The 25,945-nt window shown below is 42.5% G+C and overlaps 1 protein-coding gene across 1 annotated transcript in view; it reads left to right on the top strand.

Annotated features, from left to right (window-relative positions):
* Nucleotides 1-25,945, top strand: part of KIAA1549 (KIAA1549 ortholog) — a 126,717-nt gene that overhangs the window by 49,818 nt on the left and 50,954 nt on the right. The window contains exons 4-12 of the mRNA XM_046668951.1: nucleotides 2,168-4,891; nucleotides 8,334-8,422; nucleotides 9,476-9,653; nucleotides 10,666-10,796; nucleotides 12,791-12,974; nucleotides 14,185-14,244; nucleotides 15,405-15,553; nucleotides 20,471-20,648; nucleotides 23,383-23,567. Of these exons, the coding sequence (XP_046524907.1) occupies nucleotides 2,168-4,891; nucleotides 8,334-8,422; nucleotides 9,476-9,653; nucleotides 10,666-10,796; nucleotides 12,791-12,974; nucleotides 14,185-14,244; nucleotides 15,405-15,553; nucleotides 20,471-20,648; nucleotides 23,383-23,567 (3,878 nt within the window). The remainder of the gene's footprint in view (nucleotides 1-2,167; nucleotides 4,892-8,333; nucleotides 8,423-9,475; nucleotides 9,654-10,665; nucleotides 10,797-12,790; nucleotides 12,975-14,184; nucleotides 14,245-15,404; nucleotides 15,554-20,470; nucleotides 20,649-23,382; nucleotides 23,568-25,945) is intronic.

Genomic DNA, 25,945 nt, shown 5'->3' with positions numbered 1-25,945 from the left:
CATGTTCTTTGGATAAATACCCTGCAGTGGAATAGCTGGATCATATGGTAGTTCTATGCTTAATTTTTTGAGGAATCTCCATACTGTTTTCTATACTGGCTGCACCAGGTTGTACTCCCACCAGCAGTATATGAGCATTCCTTTTTCCCCACATCCTCTTCAACACTTGTTATTTCTTGTCTTGTTAATTATAGCCATTCTGACGAGTGTGAGGGGATATCTCATTGTAGTTTTGATTTGCATTTCCCTAATAATTAGTGATGTTGAACATCTTTTCACGTGCCTGTTGGAGACCTCGTCCACTTTAAATTACAATTCTTAGTGTATAGTTTTTAGGACCATGCAAGTCTTATAGGTTGCAAACTTGGGGAGACTTTTTGTAAAATATCTGCACTAAGTCAAAGTTGAGACAGATACTTTTTCTTGCAGTCCTCTGAGGGATGGATAGTTTTTTTTCCTAATTCTTTCCCTGAGAGTATGGCACTTCCAAGGTCTCCAGCTTTTAGAGATGGTCCTCATTCTGGTTTTTATCCTGTCCAAACCCAACACTTGTCCCTCATTCCCCTGTGGCCTAAGATTAGCTTTAATTAGGTTAATTAGATCAGATTAACCTATCTGGTCCACTGTCCCTCTAGCCACTCTGTGACTTCAGTGTTTGATGACCTCCCTAGTCCAGCTCCTGCTTTGCTCATGTGCTCAGCACATGTCCCCTATTGTCTTGCAGGCTCATTCAGTCATGGAAAAGGATGTTTGAACATTTTTTAAGGATAATTCAGTGTTAGGAAGTGGGAAGGCTTCAAGATCTCTAGTCTGCCATATTGCCAGGAATAGAATAGAAATTGCTTACTTTAAAAAAATAAAAAGAGTGAATTCAAGATTATCCCCACACTATTGCAGACACTTGTGTTCTGACAAACTGGATAAGTGAGAGGAGGGTGGTGTTATGGGTCATGAGAGTTGCTCAGTCCCCAGCCTGTGCTGCAGTGCATGGTACCCTGTGCTTGGGTTTTCCTCGGGGGTCTGGGCCATCACATATCCTGCCTCTCTATGCAGCATATATGAATTACAGGTGGAGACATCTAAACCACTTAAATGATAATAACAGCTATACAAGGATAAAGAATATGAAAGTTTGAGAGGATGATAGGATGCTTTTGACGCAGAGCAGAACCTTGTCCTTACACACCATTCGTTCATTCATTTAACAGATGTTTATTGAACTCTTACTATGTGTCATTCACTGTGTTGGGCACTGGGACATAGATCAGTAGTCCCTGTCCTCAAGAAGCTCACAGTGGAATGAGCAGTTAATTTCAGTGGGGCATGATAAGGAATATGACACAGGTAGAACCCTGGGGAGAGGCCCTAACCCAGCTTTAGAGTATTGAGGAGGGAGGTAGTGTCTATGCATCTGCAGGACCAGTAGGAGTTATCCAGGTGGAACCATGGAAGGGCTTCCCGCACACAGGGATAAGAATGTGCAAAGTTGCCAAGCCAGAGAGAATCTGGGTTTGGGGAACTGCAGGTAGCTCATCTGGCCAGAGCATAGCGGGGAAGGTGTGAGAGTGGAGCAGGGAGTGATGAGAGCTGAGCCTGGAGATAGTCTGTGGCCTAAATGTGGAAGGCCCTATAACTTAGGAAACTGTTGAATTGTCCTCCCTGGTAATGAGTCATGCTGTCAGAGTCGTCATGTTTATTTCTCTTAAGGGCCAACTCTTATGGAAGAGAAAGAACTGGGCTTAGGAGTCAAGGAAGGCTTATATTCACATTTCGCTCCACCTCTGTCTGGGTGATCATGTAATTGACTTAAGTACCTTCTCTGAACCTGTTTCTCGTGTGATAAATGAGAGAGAATGGACTAGAACCTCCTAAGGCTGCTTCCTTTTCCAGTATTCCGTGGAGGTGTTAGGAAGTAAGAGAAAAAATGTCAATGTGTTCGCATACACAAGCTTAAATAAGGTGGTACTCAAATTTATGAATATTTGCAGCTATTACCCTGACAGTAATTCTGGCTTCCAATTAGCTGCTTAACTTCTAACTATGAATTGTGGATATTCACAAAGAGTGGGTATTTGTTGAATGAGTAAATTTTTGTATCTGAAACAAAATGTTAGCAGTATGACTTTCATTGCCTTGCAAGTGACCCAGCTTTTATTTTCTTTTGTAGATGAGCTCTCTCTGGAACAGCACAACCTTTCTCTATCCTCCGTGGAGCTCACGCTGAAGAAGAGCACCGTGCACAGCACTGCACATGTGGCCTTAACAGAAACTGCTCCAGGGTCCCAGCAAAGCCCTTCTCTCCACATCATATCATCTCCATCTACCGCTCCTTTTGATACAACCTTTTTTAACCAAGGAAAACTGACCCAAAATACAGCAGATCACAGCATCTTTGTGGCAAATTACGTGTCAGTGACGAGCAACGAGGTGGTCATAAATGATGATGAAATGGATAACTTTTTGCCAGAAACTCACTGGACCACTTCCCATGCGGTTTCTTCAATACAGGATGTCACAGTCGGCCCACTGGGGCTGCCCGAGGAAACCTTAGACTCTGTGCTGACTCCATCATTACCCGCGATTTCTTTACAAGATGAAGAAGTGACGTCAGCCTGGCAGAACACAGTGCAGCAACCAACAACGAGTGCTGAGGCCCCCAGTCATTTCGATGCTTTTCTGTCAGCTTTTTCCACTGCTGAGGGCATAATTCCAACTCCTGGGAGGAATTTGGTGCTTTATCCTACTGACACTTATGGGCACTTACCAAACAGGACTTTGCCAGAGATCGTGGCTTCAGGAACAGAGGATGTGGAAACCCTCCCTTTTAGCACGCCATCTTCAGTGCCTCAGCTGTTAGGCGATGGCATTACTCAACAGCCATTTCCCCGCTTGGAGGAGGTCTCACCGTCTCCAGAGGATGTTCTGGCCACAGGTGCAGACAGATACCCTGATGTGACCACTGCTTTGCTTCAAAGTCTGAAAGAAGCCACCTCTCCAAGAACGTACTCTGCTGCAGCTGTATCACAGACAGCCCTTGCTTTCAGCAGCAGCAGCAGCAGCAGCAGCAGCAGCACAAATTCAGATTTGTTTTCAACTCCTCTTGCATTTGTATCCTTTTCTACTCAACCTGCTGATGTTTCATATAACCCCTTTCTTCCCGGCAACTCCATCGAAACATCACAATCGCCTGGCAATTCGGTGGTCCCAAGTCATGTGGCCAAGACTCACGTTGGGAGCCCCATGTCTTCACTCAGACCGTACACATGGTGCATGTCCTGCACTCTGGCGTCACCTCAGCACATTCTGCCAACGAGCCTCATGGAGAAAGACGTGGGATCTGGGGACGGTGCTGAGACCCTGTCTGTGACAGTATTGGAAGTGAGCAGCATCTCTCCACTGAGCAGCGTAGTAGTGGACTTCTCTGAATTTGAAGGAGAGCCTCAAGAATTTAATACACTTTTTCCCTCAAGACCGATAGTTCCACTTTCTTCTCGATCTGTGGAAATCTCAGAAAGGAGCACTGGTATTTCAGCCGAGGTGGATATGAGTATTGTTATGACCACACCAGTGTATCCTTCCCACGGCCACCTCTCTGTACCAGTGTCACTTGATACTGCTACTTTGGGCTTGCCCTCTGTCGCTGAAACACAAGTAATGCCATCCAGTGTAACAGCTGTGTTTTCCTCGGTCACCACCAGTGTTCTCCTTGACTCATCTTTCCCCGTCACAGCAAACAAAAACACACCATCGCTCGCTCTCAGAGACCCTAGTCTTTTTGCATCGTACACTTTGGCTCCTTCAGTAGAGTCTTCACTTTTCCCTGACCGAGAACCAGCCAGTTTTTTCCAACATGAAACTGGAAGTATTTTGGATTTTGCCTCTAGCTTTTTCTCAACTCCACCGCTGGAATTCAGCAGCTTGGTCCCCCTATCTTCAGAAGTACTTTCTTCTCCATCTCTGATGTCAAGTGATTTGTCAGTCTTCTTTTCTCAGACTTTTTCTACCTTGGTTGAGACACTTATCTTGTCTGACTCTATCCACTTGCAGTCACCTCAGCTTTCTGTTCCTAATTCCACAAACCTTGGATTTTCTCAGCTCCTGCCAAGTTCAGACTTGCTTTTAAATACACTCACTGTTCTGCCTAGTTACTCTGAAACATCACTACGGTCCAGCTTCCCCTCTGATTCTCTCAAGTTCTCTGAAGCATCAACAGTTTCACTGGCAGATTCTGAAAGTCATTTTACCTCAGCCCTCACTGAAACTACCTCCTATTTTGAGTTTTCACTCATCTCCCATGAATCCGCAGTCACCACACTGGGGCCCTCCAGTTCTGAGCCCACCCTTGACATTTGGACTGCTGGAACTCACTCAACCTCACTTTTGACTGCTTTTCGTACTACACCCATTTTAACAGAGTCTTCTCTCTTTTCAACTCTGATACCTTCCAGTGATGATATCAGTGCTACAAATGATCACGCGTCTGTCTTTTCCTCTTTCTCCAAAGTCATTCCTACCACTACAGTACTGGTCACTGCCGTGTACTCGTCATCAGCGTCCTCATTGGTTTCTGAGCTGACCCCCTCACCTCTGCCTACAGAGCCGATCTTTGTGGGCCCGTCATTCACACCCACAGACCTACCGATGAACACCTCCACTGAACTGAGCACATCTAATACCAGTGCTGCCCCTGATAATACCATTGGCACCACCCTGAACAGCAAAACTGCAAGTCAGAATCCCCACGGAAGCAGCACGACGCTCCCCCTGCCATCCCTTCATCCGGTGATCACCCCCACTCCTCAAGCACCAGTTGATACTCCAGCGCTGGTCACCACCAAGCTGCCATATGTATGTGATATTACAGTTCCTGATGCCTATTTGATCACAACTGGTAAGGCCCTACTTCAAGTCACTTGGTTGGGGTGATCCTTCTAAGGTGCTTGTATGAAATGCTTATTTGATGCGCAGCAGCATGGTAGAGAGTGCAGGCTTTGCCCCCGGGGAACTCCTGGGTTAGTAATCTTCCCTCCTTTGCCTATCACCTGTGAGTTCTCTGGACAGTTACTTAGCCTCTCTATGCCTCAGTTTCCTCAACTATTAAATAAGAATGATAGTGGCACCTACTTCATTGGGTTATGGTAAAGACGAATGCATTAATATGTATAAAATATTAACCCAATGTCTGGCACATGAGAAGCACCCATAAAGTATTACATGTTAGTAGTAGCAATAAGAACAAATAAGTTTTCAACAAGCCTTAGAAGCTTTTCGCAGGATCTTTGTCTTGGGAGCTCATAACCCAGTGGATGCGTAGATGACAATGGTTAAAACTAACACCTTCGTGTTTAGTTCCACCAGTTAACTGGGCAAGTGTGTAAGGGCAACCATTGCAATTTCTTCCGAATTTATTATTCTAACTTTTCCTTGAAAGGAGGGGGCACTTTGCTCTTATATATTCCCATAAAGGTCACTTGGATCCTGAGGAAAGAAACATGGAGTGACTAAATATCCTCTGAATTCAGTCACAAGCTTTACCCTTCTCCCCTGTCTGCAGCCTGAGTGACTACTGAACAAGCGGCAGCTTCCCGGCTGCTTTAGTCACATGAAACTGGAGTACATTTGATGTCACGTCTGTGCAAGTCCCCTGACTGTGGCCTGCTTGATCAGGCTCTCCAACTTGTTCTTCAGGAGAAATGACAGGTTGTGCGTGAAGTCTCGTGACCTGTTAATATACACTTAAATACAACATAATATTGATGAGCAGCCTGGCTCTGTGTGTTGATTTTGATGAGGTTGGGGATAGAAATGAAGAAGGGGGAAGAAGGTGGTGGTAGAGGTAGGAGAGGAATGGAGTGAAGTGGACGAGCAAAGAGGAACAGGGAAAGGTGGAGTGAGGAAGGAGGAGGAGAACATGGTTGCTCTTTTTTCTCCATGCTGAGGGAGGTGGGCCAAGGATCCTCTGCTCACCGTGGTGGTGCTACCACCCTCTGAGGTGGTTGGGAGCAGCTGAAGCTTTTGCTCTCCTAGCTCTGTCGCTCCCTCAAATAAGGAACCACTTGTCAATTCACGTGACAGGTAATTACTGAGCACTGGGTATGTGTGAGGTGCTTTTAGAAGCTTTAAGGGACATCCAGATGAATGACATGGTCCCATCCCTCAAGGAGCTTAGAGTCCAGAAGGGCAGGTGCTGCCATGTCTTCCTGGTAGCTGTGATGAGAATGGTTGATGCAGAGTTCTGTAAGAGTGACTATTTGGGATGATCGGGGATGGGTCTGGAAGGACGTGAATTGGAGGTGCACGTTAAAGATGAGTAGAAGGCTGTTATCTGGAGACAGAGGGAAGTGTTCTCCAGGTGGAGGGTATGAACACAGGTGGAGAAGTTCGATGGCCCAAGGATGTTCAGCTTGGCTGGATTAGACTGTGTCATGGGAGGAGAGGTAGTTATGCTAGGAAATGAGGTTGGGACAAAGTGGTGAACCTTCGTCTGCAGGATTAAAGTAGTGCAGAGGAGAGAGAAAAGAGTTTCTCATAGACACGATACTTTTCTTCCTTCCCACAAAATTATTACATAATAGCTACAAAGTGATCAGTTACCAGAAGCTTATTAAAGAACTACTGAAAGTTTCTTTATCTCTGGAATCCCATGATACTTATGACACTTATAATTGTAATGCGTCTTTTAGAATTTTTCTGCAAATAATTAGAAACCATTTTAGAAGTATCTGGAAGAATATCAGCATATATATAAAGCAATGATCAACTTTCATATAAGACATACATTTAATGAATTTGGTGCCGTTTTTTAGGGATCCATGTATTTCTAATAACTTTTTGGGGTAAAATTCACGCATTGTGAATGTATACTTTGATGGTTTTAGTAAATAGGTTTGTGCGTAAGTATTCATACTGTTATATTGCCTTTTTCAGTGGAGATGAGGCTGTTTTGCTCTCATTGATATTTTTGGCCCAGAGCGAATATCACCTCGTTTAGAATCTTTATTTGGATTTGAGCTTGCAGCGGTTTTAGCTCTCACCCCAATTAACTAGAGAAGGTGGAGGTAACGTTAGGGGCCACGGGCCTATTTAGAGTGACTGTTGGATGGTTGTCCTGAGCGATTCCTTTAGCCGGAGGGGCTACTTACGATATGTGCTTCCTCCTTCCCTCTTTAGGGTTTCCTGTCTCTGACTTTCCATTCTCCTCTACTTTCCCCAAGTTTAGCTCTTCAGACCTTTCCTTCCTTCCCTCCCTGCCTCTCTCTTTTCCCCCTCCCTCCCTCCCTGTCCCTTTTCCCTTTCTTTTCCTTCCCACTCATTTTTATCTTTCCCTTTAAAATGTGAACTGCAGTCTGGTCCACTTGGAGCCCGTGTGGCCCGCGCCGAGTTGGCTGCTGGCGTGACTCAGCAAGGGGGTCAGGGGCCCTGATCTCTTCTAATGGTCTCGTGAACTAAAGAAGTCCCTCCTTACTTTTAATATCAAGGTCACTGATCAGTAAAGAAAACAGTCAAACGTAACAAACACTTGTTTTTTAAAAGAATGAAAGTTACAGAGTGATTCTGTCTCCAGTTTAAAAAATTCAGAACAGGAAATGGAAAACCAAATAATAATATCAAGTGTATTTTGATTCTGCATTGTGAGAAGTTAATGGAAGAGGAAAGAAAAAATAATAGGGAAAAGAAAGGGGAGCAGGACATGCTTCCCGAACACTGAAAACATCCTTACTTATTGCAGATTTTTAAATAGAATGTGTTAGGTGTGGAAGGAAAATTAAACATAGCTAGATTTTGTTATAAAAAATATTTCCTATGTAAAAGGTTAATACGTAGGAATTGTGAAAATCTTTTTTTTCCCCTTATTGGTGGTGAAAACCCTTCACTTGCTATGGTGAAAAGTTGGGGTAGGAAACCTCATTTTACAGAGGAAGACGTCATCTAGTTTTCTTGAGTAACGTCTGAAGGCCTTTTAAAATATTACTGCTGAGAGTTTTTAAAACCTTGTATTTTACCATTAGGGGCATAGCCAAGGGAAAACCTGGTCTTTGCCCAGATGAAAATGAGAACTCCATGCTCTCTGTCCCCTGGCTGGGCCACAGCCACTGATTCCTGGTCTCAACCACCGCGGCAAAGAGAGTCGAGGGTTCTCTTAGCACCTGGTACCTTCAAGATGCACTCCTCTTCCTCTGTTCTTTCCAACTCTGGTTCTTATTTTAAAAAATGATTTTGGGAGCTGCTGACATGCTTGGGCCCAGCACAGGCTCTGCTCCGGGGTCCAGAAGTGTGATGTCTGCATTACTCGTGACACTAAACTGCGTTTGCTGGTTGGCTTTGCCTCGTAGTGCTGGCCAGAAGAGCCGTGCAGGAGTACATCATCACATCCATCAAAGAGGTGTTGAGGATTCACTTCAATCGTGCCGTGGAGCTCAAGGTGGGTCCCCGGGCGGGGGGGTCTGACTCGGGAGCCTGGGTTGAAGGCAGTTTCTAATGGTAGTGGAGCATTCTCCTTCCCTCCCTTCTCTTAGTGAACCCTTGCTCATCTTTGGATCTCCACTCAAACATCACTTCTTCAGGGAAGCCCTTCCCGACCCCACACGAGGCCAGGTTTAGTCAATGAGAGGGATGTGTTAGCAGAGTTGGAACAAAGGGGCTCTTAGCCTAGAGTTTGGGGTGAAGACCTAATGATTTTGCTTCCCTTGATTTACGTGAAAGGAGTTGGATTAGAGTTAAATTAGACTTTGGAGTGAGTCCGTCTGCGTGTTTCTCCACATTCAGTGGGATAGGGATAGATTTCCGGACGTTTTGTAGTGGACCCCGAGCTAGTGCCTCCCCTCCCCGCTGAGCTCAGACAGCCACACTCTAGACCTGCACCACCCCAAACGGGGCCACGAGCCACATGTGGCTATGGAGCACGTGAAATGGGGCTCTTCCAAACTGAGGTGTGCTGTAAGTGCCAAATACACACCGGATTTCAGACTTAGTGAGAAAAGGAATGTAAAATATCTCGCTAATAATTTTTTGCATTGACTACCCATTGAAATGATATTTCATATATATTGGGTTAGCTTCTTTTTATGCTTTTTAATATGGCTATTAGAAATGTTAAAATTGCTTATGTGGCTCACAAATTTCTTTTGGACAGCACTGCTCAGCAGAGAAGTGCCCCTTTGTATGTGGGTTAGATACGATAAACACTTTGAATTCTCCGTAACTCGTTATTCAGTTCATGTTATTGGCTGTCCTTCTTTCCTGTCCTTGCTCTTGTAATCTGCTGCTGTTTTCGAGAAGGTTGGCAGATGTGTAAAAGGAATAACTAAAGTAAAATTTGAATTATCTGTGTAACAGTACCCCTTCATTCAAAACTACCTATTTATTTTTTTACCTTACTTTATTATTTTTCTACACAATACAGCTGTTTTTAAGTTTGAATTTTGGTACTCTCAAATTTGATAATGATTGTCTTTCGTATTTTTTGCTTTCATAGGTTTATGAACTATTCGCTGATTTCACTTTTCTGGTAACATCTGGTCCTTTTGTTTACACGGCAATATCAGTCATAAATGTACTTATAAATAGTAAACTTGTACGTGACCAAACTCCTTTAATCCTGTCTGTGAAACCTTCCTTCCTTGTGCCAGAGTCCAGGTTCCAAGTCCAAACAGGTGAGAAAAATGAGCATAGTTGTTTTGATTTGTAAATAGAATCACATTTTCTTTTTTATGTTTTTAAAAAATTGGGGGATGATTTAAAAAAATGTATTTAAATTTTCAAAAAACTTTATGGAAAATTTCCAGCATATGCAAAAGCACATAGAATAGTTTAATGAACCCCCATTGTATGGCTTCAACATTGTATGGCTTCAACAATTTTCAACTCCTGGCCAGTTCTTTTTACATCTATATGCTCATCTACATTCCCTCCTCTCATGTTATTTTGATATGGCACCGTGTCATTCATAAATATTTCAGCCTATGCCTCTAAAAGATGAAGATTATTCAATAAATACATACACCCCGCCTGTATATACATACATAGACCCACACACATACATGTATGCATATATATACACAATACATATATATGTGCATATGTACACGCATATACATCTGTGCACAGTACCATTATCATACCCCCTAAAATTAACAGCAATTCCTTAATATTATTTTAAATTTTTTATTATAAATGTTTTCAGACATGCAAAAGTAGAGAAAGTAACATATTTAGCCCACATATGCCCATCACTAAGCTTAAAAGATTATCAACATTTTCCTAATTTTGTTTCATCTATCCCTCACAACGTTTTTTGAGGAAGTTAGAGTGTTTTAAAGCAGTAGCAGATAACAGGTCATTTCATCCATAAATACGTAAGAATTCATCTCCAATGGATTTATATATATTTGAAATGTTTTAGTTAGTTGCATCTTTGGATGCTCAAATTGTTTTCTTAGGTATGTCTCCATTTAAAAATGATGACGTCACCGTCACGTTGCATCTATTCATTTGGTGCAGAGTTGGCTTTCTGCATTTCCATGTTATGTATATATAAATAATGCATGGTAGTAGTTAATCCTGTACTATGGATGAATTAGTTGATTTAGATATTGTTTTCCCCTCTCATTCCTTAATACTAAAGAAATGCCTGGTTCATGGCACTGATTGCTCTCCTTCTTTCAGTACTTCAGTTTGTGCCTCAGAGTGTGGATACTGGCTTCTGCAACTTCACCCAGCGCATTGAGAAAGGCCTGATGGTAGCTCTCTCTGAAGTGAGAAAACACCACCAGGGGACGTACAACCTCACGGTGCAGGTGAGAATAGCACTGAATGCAGAGCAAGATGCTTTATCCTTTAAAGAGGAGCTAGTTTCATTTAAGACACACTTAACTGTTACTAATTCCCTCCAGTGGAAGAAATTCAGTTCACCTGGGTCAGGGTGATCTCTTTCCATGGCATCAAGTCCACAGAGCATGAGTAGGGTGAGCGTATTTGAAGGTGGTGGGGGGAGGGCAGGGTAACCCGGGAGCTCAGATGTGGTGAGCTGAAGAGAGATGACCACATGCAGGAAATTCAGGAATGTTCTAGAAAGGAACTGTATCAACCTAAATACCCAATGTGGGGAATGCCTAAATACCCTAGTGTTTCGTATTATGGAATCCCATGAAATGCTGTGCTTCACTCTAAAGACAGAGACTATAGCTACTGATCAAAGAACAGGCTTTGTGTGTATTGTGTGCAAACTGCTGATGTTTTTGTTTTTCTTTGATATTTTTTCCTTCCTATTCTTTGTTCTTTCTTTCTGGAATTCATGTTAAATAGATTTTGGTACTCCTGGAGTCACCTTCTGGGTTTCTTATTTTTTTCTTATATTTTCCATCTCTTTTTTTTTAATTCCCTATTTTTACAGATTTTGTAAACTTTGTCCTCCAAGCCATTAATTGTCTTCAGCTGTGTCCATTATGTTATTCAGACCCTCTATTGAATTTTCTTTTAGCCATCATTTGTTTTCATTGTTCTTTGCTCCTTTTTCATCGCAATCTTTCTGTAACGATGCAGGATTATCTTGACTAAGGATGCAGAATCACTTTGAAAGTCTCCGAAGACATTATTTAGAAGTTTTAAAAAGTTGTATTCCATTTCCTGTTATCTCTGTTTTCTCTGCAACCATTGTTCTGTGTTGATCTTGGTCCTTTGCTTTCGTGCTGTCAGTTTTCTGTAAATATCTGGAGGCGGTTGGTTGGTTGTCGTTAGAATGAAGAAGCAGGTGGTTAGTTTGCGCAGCTTGTTGAGCTTCCCCTTCAGCTGTGGAGTCTGTGTTTATATCAGACCTGCCTCCTGATAGGAGAAGTCATTGGAACACTGAGTACTGGGCAGAGAATATGGCTGGTGGGCTTCTCTCTTGGGGCTGTGTGTGGTCAGAGACAGGCAGACTTGGACCTCCTGCCCCCAGTGTAAGATAAGGAAGTTGTTCCCTGGAGATGGAGCACTTTAGTGGAATTTTCATGGCAATGCTGCTTTTTCTTTCCTTCTTTCTCTCTTCATGCACTGGAGTTATCTTGGTCTCTACCCACCTGCCTGCTTAGGGGCAAACCCACAGTAGGTCTCTTAGCCCTCTCTGACAGGGAGCTTATTTTCTTTAGGGAGCAGTTCTTTGGGCTATTCTGGTGAAGATGTGGCTGCTGCTGGCACCTCTGTGTTGGCCTGGGTGTGGCAGTTAGAAAGGAAAGAAAAGGGAGGTGGTTAACTCTGCTCTGTGGCACACAGTCTTTAATTATACTGATAGTGTTCTGGAGCCTACTGTTGGTCTAGTTCCTGCCATCTCTGCCATGGAGCCTCTCCAGGGCCCCTGGGGAGAATGGCTTTCAGCTCTACTGCTGTCTGTGCCCGTGTATGTTTTGGGTCTCGGTTCCCTCAGTTCTGGTTTTTATCAGTGTGATCCCATCCTCTCTCCATCTTCCAGAAATTTGACACGATCTCTGGTTTTCTTCCATTCTCAGTGCTGTCGTGGATTTATTCTCCTTTGTTCAGCTGATTGTAATTTCAGTGGGATTTGGGGCGGGAGGGAGGGGAGGGATTATGAATACAGGTGCTCGGTTCATCACTAAGTGAAAAAGCATTTTCAGTAAATGGAGAATTTAAAGTATTGCAAAAGGGAACCAGGTTGTAAACCAGTTAGTTCCTTTGAAACCGTCACATCCTTTTAAAAACAATCAATGAGAGAAATTGTGAGAGGGAAATCATAGTCAAGCTTTTAACTGAATGTTTTAATCTATTTTAGAAGCTTATTCCAACTTCCTTCTTTCAGATCTTGAATATCACCGTGGGTTCTTCAAGGGTGGCTCCTCGGCGGGGCCCAGTGAACATTGTCTTTGCTGTGAAAGGCTCGCAGGGGTTTCTGAATGGGTCGGAAGTGAGCGAGCTGCTCAGGAACTTGAGCGTGGTGGAGTTCAGCTTCTATCTGGGATACCCGGTGCTACAGATCGCCGAGCGTGAGTACTGCTCTCCTGTGAAGCACTGGGAAAGGGGCCGCGAGTGTTTTCGTTGGTGGACCTCTCTGGTTCAAATGAAATATTTGGGTGAAACCCAGAATATAAATCAGATCAAATTGGAGCTTCTCGACTCAAGCCAGGGTGGGTCTCCAAAGCCTTCCTCTCCTCAGCCACCGGCCCTTACCACCTTATTCTTCTCTTTTGAGAATAAAGGGGCAGAGTTAAAGACAACACCAGTTCTGGAAAAGGTGAAACCAGAGGACAGAGAACAGATCTGTGGTTGCCAGGCATGAAGGGTGGGAGGAAGGCTAGACCTAAGAAGGGTAGCAGAAGGCAATTTCGGGGGAGCGATGGGACTGTTCTGTATCTTTATTGTGGTGGTGGTTCCAGGACCCTATGCATTTGTCAAAACCCATAAAACTGTGTACCAGAAAGAGTGAATTTTACTGCATGTACACTTTAAAGAAGAATAATAAATGAAAGCAAACAAAGCCTTTCTTCCTGGGTGAAGCAATTAGTCACGGTGCAGTGGAGTAGGGTAGGGGTGGGGGGAATGTTTACTTCAAAAAACAGTAGATTCCAGAGTTGCAGTCAGGCAAAAAAAAATCAAATTCTTTTTCAAAATGTAACAGCCAAATGGTCTGTTGATTCTTAATCTATTTTAGTGTACTGTTAATTAAATGAAAAAGAATAACTTATAAAATGCAAAAGTAGACAGGTAAAATTGTTATTTACAAATAGTAACTTTCAGTTATGTACAGTGCAGGTATGCATAAAATAATAAGTATGCTGGACAACAGCGGTCTGCTGGGACCGTCCCAGACAAGCAGGACATGGGTCACTTTACCCTGAGATATTGCTGGGAAATGCTAGCGTTCTGGGGGAACAGAGTGTGAAAACTCACTGCTCTGGAACAGTGACATTTCAAGGGGAACATGTGGGGGATCACCGTGAAGCAGTGTCCCATGATGTCGCTCCAGCAAGTCCTTTCTTTTTCTCCCTCTTTCTCCTTGAGACTCGTGCTCAGAAACCGCTTTCTGTCCGTGCCTTCACACCGATCTGGCATTTTGCTCTTCCATATGTGGCACTAAATAGTGTGGGAAAGGCACTGTTGTGACGTACTCAGCCCTCCCTAGAACGCTTACTTTCTGATTGTTGCAAACGAGATTTTACAGATTTTTCTCCTTCCCTAATCCTTTCCCTTTTATAGCCTTCCAGTACCCACAGCTCAACTTATCTCAGTTGTTGAAGTCCTCTTGGGTGAGAACAGGTATGTTTAACTTACATAGCATTTTGGGAACTGTAAGCCTAAGAAGTCTATGTGGGTGTATTGAGAATGATACTGCCTTTCCTGCTTCTGAACCCTAAATTCAGGGCAAAATGTACCTTAAATTCTTGGCTAAGAATGAATGAGAAAGGGGTTCAAATTTGGCTGTGGGAATGTGTCCCACTGAGTTGTGGGACAAAAAGGATCGGCTTTCTTTAAAATTCATACATCAAGTCCAGGCCAAATTCTAACAGGAATTGACAATCTTCTGACCCAGAACAGAGTGAGGTTCGAAAGCCAGAATCTCTTTTTTGGTTTATAAGGACAAATAAGGTAGCTCAGTGAGCAAATAGGAAGCTCTTTTTAAAGTCTTGCAGGCCTAGGTCAGATATTTACAGCTATGGCATCGCCGATAAAGGCTTTCTAACCTGGTACACAAAAGTGTGAGAGACAGTCACATGCCCACCAGGTGCCCAGCGCGTAAGCGGCACGGTGAGTAACTGGTTGTGGGGAGGAGACACATAAAGGGGTGATAGTCACCATTTACATGGTGCCATACCCTGCAAGTTCCCCTTACTTAACATACAACATCCCACATAAAGGCCCCACCTCTTTGCAGGCACAGTGGCCCCATTTCCAGATAATTTTTTGTAGCAGTTATTTGCCCCTGGTCCTGTTTCAGAGGGGATTTGAACAGTTTTGGCTGAAAAGTGCATGCTTTTTTCTCCTTTACCACTCTGACAATCCGATCGTCTGTTTAGATAATCTTGTTTATAGCAGATGTCTGAAGATAGGCACCCTTATATCCAGTCAGTTTATGAGTCCAGGTCTTGAGTCAAGATAAGATATGAACTCAAACCATTCCCAGAAGTTTTGAAATAAGTGCAGACAAGGCGTTTGGTCTTGTGTGGGAGCTCTTAGCTCCACAGCTCCTGCACTCCTGGGCTTCTAGCCACCGGTCTGCATTACACTTGGAGCTTGGAATCGTATATAAGACCCATGAGCTACACCTGCTGGACTCTCCTCCACCCTGTTCATGTCCACTCTCCTCTCTAGGGACTGGCATTTTATGGTAATCCTATGTTAATTTCTCTTATGCACACCCCCTTTTTTCCTCCACCACTAACTTGTTCTGGGGCCTGTGTGTTTCATCTTCAATGTAGTCCTCCTGGGCGTCTTTGAGAAGCAGCTCCAGAATGAAGTGTTTCAAGCTGAGATGGAGCGCAAACTGGCCCAGCTGCTCAGTGAGGTTTCTACCAGAAGGCGGATGTGGAGAAGGGCCACCGTCACTGCCGGGAACAGCGTGGTGCAGGTATTCTAAGAAGGTCAAAGGAGGAGGGATGGAGAGAGAGAGCCGTCTAAAAATGTGCTGTATTCTCACGCAAGTGGGAAATGCCGGGAGAAAATGATGATTTTGACTGATTGCTCTATTAGGTAGCAATTGAATGTGGCAGCATTTCAGTTCAACTAGAGTCTGGACAAATATTTACCAAGTCCTTAGTGAGTGGTCGGTGCTACAATAGACCTTGTGGCAGCACAGCAAAAGAATCATGTCACTGGGTTGCCCTACCATTGGGTGGCCTTATTTTTCAAAATGTAGTCTTTAATACCAAAAATGTAGTCAGTTTTAATGGAATGGTATTATTGATACCATCACAGAGATTAATCATTCAGCTGAAAGCGACCGTAAGAGATCAGAAAGAGGCAAATTTTCTGCCCTCTATTCTAGCGTTGCATCCTTCCCATCTCGCCCAGCCTCGATTGTCTCATATTACCCAAAATCTTCTTCCCCTTGTCAACCGGCAGAAAGGTTACACATGACAGATTTGTTTGAATTGGAAAGTGACCCATTTTAAAGTGCACGTCCTCAGAGAGTTGGAGGTGGGGCTGTGGTTTATTCCCATCTCAAGGTGCATTATGTTATTTTGGATTCTTTTCTTTACCAACTGCTGACTTGTAGAGCTAGGAAAGTGGGATATTTAGAGCTATGGCATTTCAGAGACAGGAAACCAGGGTGAAGCCCTGAGGGCAGGGGCAGAGAGGCTGGTGGTTTAGAGGCATTAGAGAGAAAGGTGCAGAACTGACCCTGGGTGGGGAGCATGGCACTTTGCCTGGATCTGGCATCATTGTCGCTCAACTCCTTTACCGAGTTTCCCCTTGTAAGCATTGTTCTGTTTCCCCTCCGGGAAAGGTGGTTGTTAAGTTTCCAAAATAGTTCCTTTAGCAGATACAGTAGAATATAGAGAAATCTCAAAACTGATAAAAAATTGAGAGTAATATGAAACAAATAAGGATAAAGCAAACAATACAAATGAATTGTAAAAGCTTTGACTTATTCAGCAGCCGTGTCTTCATAGAGCTCAAGGTCTGGGCGGAGGTTAATTTATGCACATAAAACAGTTGTGGAGCACCATAAGACTACATAATGAGGTGCTAAATTAGATAGGAAAGCTCCCTGAGGTAGGAATATTGAATTTGTGAAAATTAACCAAGCCACCCCAGGCTGACGGTGCCATCAGATGGATTACTTAGAGACCGTGCCCAGCTCCTCTTCTGCCTTTGGGTGGCCAAACATGAAGGTGTGGACAAGGATTTATGTCCACAACGCAGGACTCTTTGTCAAACATAATTTGTAAAAGTGGAAGTATTGAAACAACCTAAATGCCCAGCACTTGGGAGATCGGTAAATAAATTATAGTGAATCCTTATATATTTTGGAATATTATGCAGCCAGTATTTTTTTAATTAGTGGGAGATATAGAAAAACGTTCAAGGAGAGAGAGGCTACAAAAGAATGTATGCCATATAATCCAAATATTAATATAAAGCTCATGAAAAAAATAATGGAAGGAAATACACCAAAATGTTTACAATGATTTTCTTTGGTTGGTTGCACTGCGAGTGATTTTTATTTTGTTCTTGATATGTTTTTTCGTGTTTTTAAAAATTTCTCCAATGAGCGTATAATTTCTATAGTGAACATGTGATTTTTTTTTTTATGATGAAGATTGTCGCTGAGCTAACATCTGTGCCAGTCTTCCTCTATTTTATGTGGGATGCCACCACAATGTGGCTTGACAAGCGGTGCCAGGTCTGTGCCCGGGATCTACACCTGTGAACCCTGGGCTGCTGAAGCAGAGTGTGCAAACTTAATCACTACGCCACCGGGCTGGCCCCTGAACATGTGATTTTAATCAGAAAATAATTTTAAAAATGCAACTGAAAATGTTGCCCACAGTGATGACTCCATCATACCATGGTTGTATGGATTCCAGATATGAATCTGATAACAGTCATCTAAAAAGGATGTTGGAATTAGATTTTATTGACTGTTACTTTCAGATTGGACAAGCTTGTGGAATCGTTAATCAAGGGGGCTACCACTGGATATTTGGGTATATGGTTCTGCAAGAAGAAACCATGCTTCTAAAATTTATCAGAACTTCTCAATGGAAGAAACAGGCACATAGGTAGAGGGACAGGTGGATATAATCTACTTGCTTTTCAGTAGCCTTTTGATAGTATTCCATTCTAAAGGCTAATAAAAAATTAATCACTATTGCACAGTTCAGGGGGAGGGAGAAGGTGGTTAGGGAACAGAAGTGGTCAGAGAACAAGCAAAGGACAGGACAAGTGAGCCCTTCTCAGGGTGGAGAGGAATAAAGAACAGTTTCTCCAAGGATGAGAGTTTGGACCTCTGTTGTTAAGGATCTTAAACATGGTCTGGAGGAAGGCATTCACTGTGAAATCATGAAATTGTTGATTTGCCAAAAGTTTCCACTGGTGAAGAAGGAGTCTAGCCGCCGTGTCCAGAGCACAAGGCAGTATTACAAATCCATACGCGTGGGTAGAAAAATAGCAGTTGCGTTTTGCCAATGGCAAGTGCAGAGATCAAAAATTCAAATTGTGTGTATGAAACAGAGGGCCCTGAGTCATTGTTGATCATTTTCTCAGAACATCAGTCTAGCGTTTTGCTCAAATCTAAAAGGGCAATAAAATTGTTGCATATCATTAAGGGAAATAACAAAATAGAAAGCTGTATTTATGCAAAACTGTGATGTATCAAGTGTACTGGATTCTGAAGTATTAATGTGAAAGGGCTACCCTAACACCAGAGAGAGAGAAATTTTGGGACAAATCAAAGTACTATGTGACCCAGCAGATTATGAATTTGAGATTTTTTGCCCCCAATTTGATTGAGATATAATTGCCATATAACACTGTGTAAGTTTAAGGTGTACAGTGTCATAACTGGGTATAAGCATATATTTCTAAATTACTACCACAATAAGGTTGGTTAACACATCCATTGCTCACAGTTATCTTTTTTTTTTTTTTTTTTGCCGTGAGAAATTTTAAGATCTACTGTCTTAGCAACTTTCAAGGGTACAATACAATATTGTTAACTGTGCTCACCATGCTGTGCATTAGATCCCCAGAACTTACTTATCTCATAATTGAAAGTTTGTACCCTTGACCACCTTCACCCTTCCCCCCGACCCCCTTGCCCTTGGCAACCACCAGTCTACTCTCTGTTTCTGAGTTTGGTTTTTTAAGATTCCACATATAAGTGAGACCATACAGTATTTATCTTTCTCTGTCTGACTTATTTCACTTAGCATAAGGCCTTCAGGGTCCATCTGTGTTGCAAATGGCAAGATTTCCTTCTTTTTATGGCTGAATAATATTCCATTATGTGTATATATATATATGTATACACACACACACATACATTGCATTTTCTTTATCCATTTATCCATAGATGCACACTTAGGTTGTTTCTATGTTTTGGCTATTATAAATAATGCTGCAGTGAAGAGTGGTGTACGGATATCCCTCTAAGATACTGATTTCATTTCCTTCATATATATACCCAGAAGTGGGATTGCTGGATCATATGGTAGTTCTATTTTTTAATTTTTTGAGGAACCTCCAAACTGTTTTCTATAATGGCTGTGCCAATTTGCATTCCCACTAACAGTGCACAAGGGTTCCCTTTTCTCCACATCCTCACTAGCACTTATCTCTTGTCTTTTTGCTCATAGTCATTCTAACAGGTGTGAGGTGATATCTCTTGTGGTTTTGATTTGCATTTCCCTGATGATTAGTGATGTTGAGTATCTTTTCATGTACCTGCTGGCCATTTGTATATCTTCTTTGGAAAAATGTCTATTCAAGTCCTCTGCCATTTTTAAATTGGATTGTTTGTTTTTTTGCTGTTGAGTTTTATGAGTTTCTTATATATTTTAGGTATAAACCCTTTATCAGATATATGATTTGCAAATATTTTTTTCCCATTCCACAGGTTGCCTTTTCATTTTGTTGATTGTTTCTTTTGCTGTGCAGAGAAAGCGCAGCTTTCCCTCTTTTGCTGTGGGAAGAATATGTATTCTGCTGCTGTTGGATGGACTGTTCTGTAAATGTTTGTTAGGTCCATTTGATCTATCGTGTGGTTCAAATCTGCTGTTTCTTCATTGCTTCTCTAACTCTGTGATCTATCCATTATTGAGAGCCGGATATTAAAGAACTTATAAGATTTATTATTGTGACAACAGTGGCTCTCACCCGGGGGTGATTTTGCCCCCCAGGTCACATTTGGCAGTATCTGGAGACATTTTTGGTTCTCACAACTGGCAAAGGAGGGTGGGCCGGTGCTACTGGTATCTAGTGAGTAGAGGGCAGGGATGCTGCTAAACATCCTACAATGCACAGGACAGCCCCCTACATCAAAGAATTATCTGGACCAAATGACAATAGTGCCAAGGTTGAGAAACCCTGCCCTAGAGGAACAAGGAGAAAATGCTAATAGATTCAAGAGGGGATTGGACAGAACCATTAACAGTTTTGGAGAACCAGGGATGTATCTAACCCTTATGGTCGATGCTAGGACAGCAGTACCCTCTCACGACAGATGGAGTTGGATGATAGCAATTCTAGACTCCTGGACTTGGCAATCCTATGTTCTGTGTATCCTACTTGGCCCTTTGACTCAGAGAAGACTGAGCAAGACAAAGGTTATTCATTATTCCACACAGAGGAACTTTCATTTTAACTGTCCCTCTTCCCATCCAGACAGCATCATGGTGATTCTGGGACCCAGAATGGTGTAAGGAGCTTATTCTGAGAGTTGTAATAAATCCTGAATAACATAGTCAAGACTGAGTGCCCTAAGAAAGGGCATCTGGAAACGTGAGCTTCTGAGATGCTAATGGTTTCTGCTATCTTCCAGGTGGTAAATGTGTCAAGGCTGGAGGGAGATGACAATCCCGTGCAGCTCATCTACTTTGTGGAGGATCAAGATGGAGAAAGACTCAGTGCAGTCAAGTCTTCAGACCTGATCAACAAGATAGATGTCCAGAGAGCAGCCATTATCTTGGGTTACCGAATTCAAGGCGCTGTTGCCCAACGTAAGTGCCTGAGGCTTGACCCACAGTCTGCGCTGTGCTGACGTGAAACTCCAGTCTTTTTCTGACAGTGAACTCTGAATTTAAAGCACTCTTGTGTGTGGATGGTAGATTTACGTCTTAAGCCCTTATTATTAAGTGGCCCGTGTATCAGATGTCAGTTAAAATCCATTTGCCAAGACCTTCTTTAATTCAATTGCTCGTAGTTGTAGCCTTCACTGCTGTTTTTCCTACCTAGCATTTTGTATTCATGGTGTTATAGTGAGTTCTAGTAGCTTAAGTTAGCTTTAATATTTTTTTCCCTACTCCTGTACTATTTCGGTTTTAAAAAATTTAAAAACAGGTAAAATAACCTGTTTTCTCTGTATTTATTCCCAAATCTTGTATGTCATATTTTGAACGTTGGTGGGAACAGTGAGTCACACAGGAAGCTGGGAGGCGCCCTCAGCATTTACTGGCTTCCTTCTGGGTCTTTTAACACAAAGAAGTCCTTGATCCTTACTCTTTTCAATCCTGCTTCTCTCCCACCCTAACCTCACACCACTCCACAATTTAGAAAGAGGTTTTTTGATATTTCTTTATTATTGTTGGAAGATACTAGGCTCCTGCCCCCTAGCAATGTCTGCTCTTTTTTTCCAACTCACAGATTTTGGGTATTTAAAATGAAGAAAAGGAGAGGCACAGAAGAGTGTATTTCTCTAAATATATCTTTCTGAATCAGACTGCTGTTTTAATGTGGATGTTTTTCCTTTACGATCCATAGAGCAGTCTTGTAAGAGCTTGGTGATGCTTGCTCCCAGTAGTACAGGGATAAGTAAACGTTTAGAAGGAATTGAGCGTCGGAGAATATTGAAAAACTCTTTATAGGGAATAATACATAGGAGGCAAAGGCAGTTTTAAAAAATGACAGCTTCAAAATAATCCTCAATAGTGGAAGATCCTTTGTGAAATCTATACTTGTCCCTGGAAACTAACCAGGATGAGGCCTAATAGGCACCTGTCCTCCATTTTATAGAAGGTGATGAGAGAGCTTAAGCAGATAACCATTGGTGGTTTGTGTATTTGAGATATGATTGCAGGTTAGTGTGTTCTATTTCAAAGCAGTGAGAAAAAAATAACAAAGCATTTACTTAACGTTTCTTTACATTTGACATTTCTGATTGTAGGAGAGGTGCCCCACGCCAGCTAAGCACTTTGCCTTTTAAAAAGATTAATTGCAACAGGGTACAGGCACCTTCAAGCCTGCTTCCATCTGCTCTTTGCACCCTCATTCCTCAGTTTCATGCTAAAAACCACAGGGGTAGCAATCCTGGGATCAGAAGCCTCAGCCAACACCAGGCCGGCCCCAAGCAGCTCTGTATGGACCCCGGTGTCGGGGCCTTGATTTGATCAATCTGTGCCTCTCACAGGGTGTTACTAGGTTAGAACTGAGAAGAGTGTCCAGTTGTCCGAGCTCATCAGTGTGATTCTGTCCCTCTTTCTATATTGTCAGTTGTTTTCATTCAAAATGAGCTCCATATATAAACTATATTCGGGCCACATTAAAAAATAAATTTTGAATGCTGTCACTTTTTCCATTTCCCACAGAGTCTCTGCTCTCTGATCTGTGCTTCTTTCATAGTCCATATGCTTTGGAGTGCTTGCTCCCCTTTCTTGTCACTCTCTCAGGGGCCTAAACCTAAACTGAAACCAGTACCAAGAATCTTTTTTATTGTTACATCTTTGAGCAGAAACGTTTTGATCCCATAGCATGTGTTAACCATTATGGGATATGGAAAGAGCGTAAAACTTACTCCCTGCCCAGGAAGACTGAGATGTATTCGAAAGACAAGACTTCAAGTCATGACCATATTAATGAGCAAAGTATAGTGTATCAAGATGATACATTTATGTAATAAAATGAATTTTAAAAGAATAGTAAGGTGCCATTGGCAAGACAAAGACAATCAGAACAAAAGAACTCAGTAAGGGGGACTGTCAGGGAAAGGTTGTTATGAAGCAGCCCGAAGGGATGAGGAAGGGGGCATTTTGGATTTTGGAGCCTGATAATTGGAAGCTCGGCTTTCGAGGAGCTGAGTCCTTTGAGAGGATGAGCATGGAATGGAGAGGAGAGGTTCCAGTCAGTCCTGAGAGGCAGGGTTAGGGAAAGGAGCTGGTGAAGGAAATTAAGGAGGACAGAGTGATTGAGGCATAGTCATGAGGCCATGGAAGATGGGGGCTGAGGCAGGGGTGGGGAATGGTGGATTCAAAGTGAGTCAGTTTGATTTAATGTAATTTAAAATTGACAACTGATACCTTAAGTAAAGCAGTGTCGATTAAAAGCCATGTTTCAAGGGTTTAGGGAGAGACATAGGTGAGGAAATTAAGGACGTGCTTACAGACTACTTACTGGGATTTCTGATTTTTGGTGTGGAGCTTTCCTGTGGTGAGAATTTAGGGAGAGTTGGCCCAATAAATTGGAAGTCAGGAGACCTGGGGTTAACGCAGCTTTGCCATTGAATTAGCCACATTCCTTTAGACACGTCGTGTGTGTCACTGTGATTCCTTACGTACTGTAGATGTAATATGCTGTGTTGTGTTTGTTACTGTGTCATGTTTCCTGTCATCATTTGTCGTGAGCTGAAATGACAGGGACTGTCCAGGTTTCTCATAGAAGAAGGCACAGTCACTGCACAGAGGGCTGTCCAGCAAATGAGTGCAGACGAATTACTGAAAGACCTTTCTCCCTCGTGTGCAGCCGTGGACAGGGTAAAGAGGCCGTCCCCAGAGTCTCAGAGCAGCAACCTCTGGGTCATTGTGGGCGTGGTCATTCCAGTGCTGGTGGTGATGGTGATCGTTGTCATCCTCTACTGGAAACTCTGCCGCACGGACAAGTTGGACTTTCAGCCTGACACGGTGGCCAACATTCAGCAGCGTCAGAAGGTAAAGGGCAACCCCCCCAGTGTTCACATAGCAGTCTGTGGGCTGGGATAGGGCCAGGTCAGGCTCTTGATACTGAAAGATGGGGAGAGAGCTGGTAAGGAAATCTTCGGGCTTTAAGGGTGGTGTCCATTTGCCTTCACGTTTGCTTACTGAAACCCCAGTTCTTCTGTGGTATTAGACATATGCCAAGAAGATGAAGCTGATAAAGGCTTAGCAATGCCAGGCTTAGCTCTGAGTTCCACTGTAGTTTTATTTTTGAGATGATCAGTTAGAAGATCCCCTCCATTCTGTGTATGAATTCTGATCTATTTTAACCCTGGATATCTTCAGAGAACAGGAGCCAAGGGAGGTTTTCTCAGATCTGTGTATCTATCTCTTTCATACCCAGCTCCACTGGACGGCTCCTTCATTTTCCATCCACCATATTGCAAGCCCACTTATCCACCTTGATCAAGACCACTTAATTGTTAAAAATGGTAGTACATGCCTTAAACATTTTGACTTAAAATATATGAATGGGTCTTTATTTGCCAATCTTTTGACATACTCCAAGTCTTTCTATTAATTTTTTATGTTTTGGAGTGTTGAATTCTATGTGGTCTGTCTTGTAAGAAACAACACTCATAATGCATCAACTGCAGTTTCCAGTTTGGGTTTCTTTAGAGAAGGGCAAACCAACCTGAGTGCAGAATTCTCTAGATTTTTTCAGTACTCTCCTGTCCCGCCCTACTCTGCAATCTTTTAGAGTTAATTCACCTACACCTAATTTTACAGCAGTTTTTTTAAGCAGCTCCTTTTCCGTGCCTTTCCAGAGCATTCAATTTAGTTTTTATAGTAATAGCAATTCTCTTCTCCCACTTAGGTTTCAACAGTTTCTGCAATATTTAATTGTCACATAAAAGTTGCAAAGAAATTGGCTCTTGGTCACTATCTACCTCACCTGATGTGAGCAAAAACATGCCAAGTACTAGAGAAGAACTCACTGGCTGCAGACATTTAGCACAGCATGCAGATCAGCCATTACCAAGCGCATGGAAAGTGGTCATCAGTCTACTATATTTACTAACATGTACCCTCTGGGGGTCTCTCAGATTTAGAGGGCTCAACTCGAAAAATTTGATAGGAAAAAGCAAGTCGCAAAAGAACAAAAAATAAAGGCTTGCCCCATTAACCTTTTAATTTTAGTCTGATTTTATGGGTATAAAAAATTCTGCACATTACAAACCCAGACGTGCTGAATGAAAAAAATAAGTAGTGTTTTTTATTTATTTTACTTTTGTGAAAGTAAACGAAGAGTATTCTTTGTCTTATGAATTAACTGAGATATGCGGAATCTTGATTAAATTGCCAGCTTTTGGTTATCAAGAATATTGGAAGCATTTTATACATTAAGATTATATTTATTACCTATCTTCATTTATTATTTCCATAATCTGCTAAGGATATCTTGTTGTTAGACTAGTGAATGGCATGGGAAAAACCTGGAAAAAAGTGCTTGATATCCTAAATGATTCATAGTGTGAATTTCATTGTAATGAGATCCACAATAGGTTTGGAAATGTTTTTGTTTTGGAGAAAGACTGTTGTTACAGGGAGATTGAGTCAGTATAGACAGTTCTGCATTTAGGTCTTTTTTGTTCCATACTTCCTAACATGAGCAGTCCCACTGGAAGCCTATCCATTATCTGTCCCTTCTATACACTATCAGAGGACAGCATCTCATGAGTTCAAAGCAGGATGTTCCCCAAGCTTTCTCTTTCTGCCACTTTTACTTCTGAAATATTTTCACGTCCCAGATGTTGCTATAAATCAAATGGACAGAGTTTCAATAGAACTTCCAGCCTTAGGAGTTGCTCTTTTTCTGTAAGTGCTGCAAGGATTTTTGCATACATTTTACATCATATTTACAGGGAACGTCTGCGTGGAGGGTTCCCTGAGACTGAGTATCTTCTGACACTGTCAGGAGGGGAAAACCTCAACGATGGTTCAGAAGCATGGTCTTTGTTTTGCTGGCATAGGAACCCACCGTATAGATGTTGATAATAGGAAAAGAATGATCTCCTTTTAGTTTAAAAGCAAATATAAGCATTTCTTGTGAGAGTATCTGGCAATAGCAACAGGCCTCTAGCCCCTTCCTTTGGGCAGTTTGAAAAGATGCTATTTTCCCCCATGACTGTAAAAGTTCTTTCTCCTCCTTGTGTGGCTTTCTGTTTTCTCTCTCTCCATTCTGGTCACCCTGCCCCCTGACGCTGCCTCTCCACTACTCTCAGAAATCTTTTAGCAAATCCCAGAGCTACAAACATCTGGAAACAATAAATCTGCTGACCAAAAATCCACACCCCCTTCCCCTTGTAACGAGAAGGAAACCTCTTCAGATT

This window comes from Equus quagga, chromosome 8 (assembly GCF_021613505.1).
Source record: "Equus quagga isolate Etosha38 chromosome 8, UCLA_HA_Equagga_1.0, whole genome shotgun sequence".
Lineage (NCBI taxonomy): Eukaryota > Metazoa > Chordata > Mammalia > Perissodactyla > Equidae > Equus > Equus quagga.
This window is presented reverse-complemented; position numbering and strand designations above follow the sequence as displayed.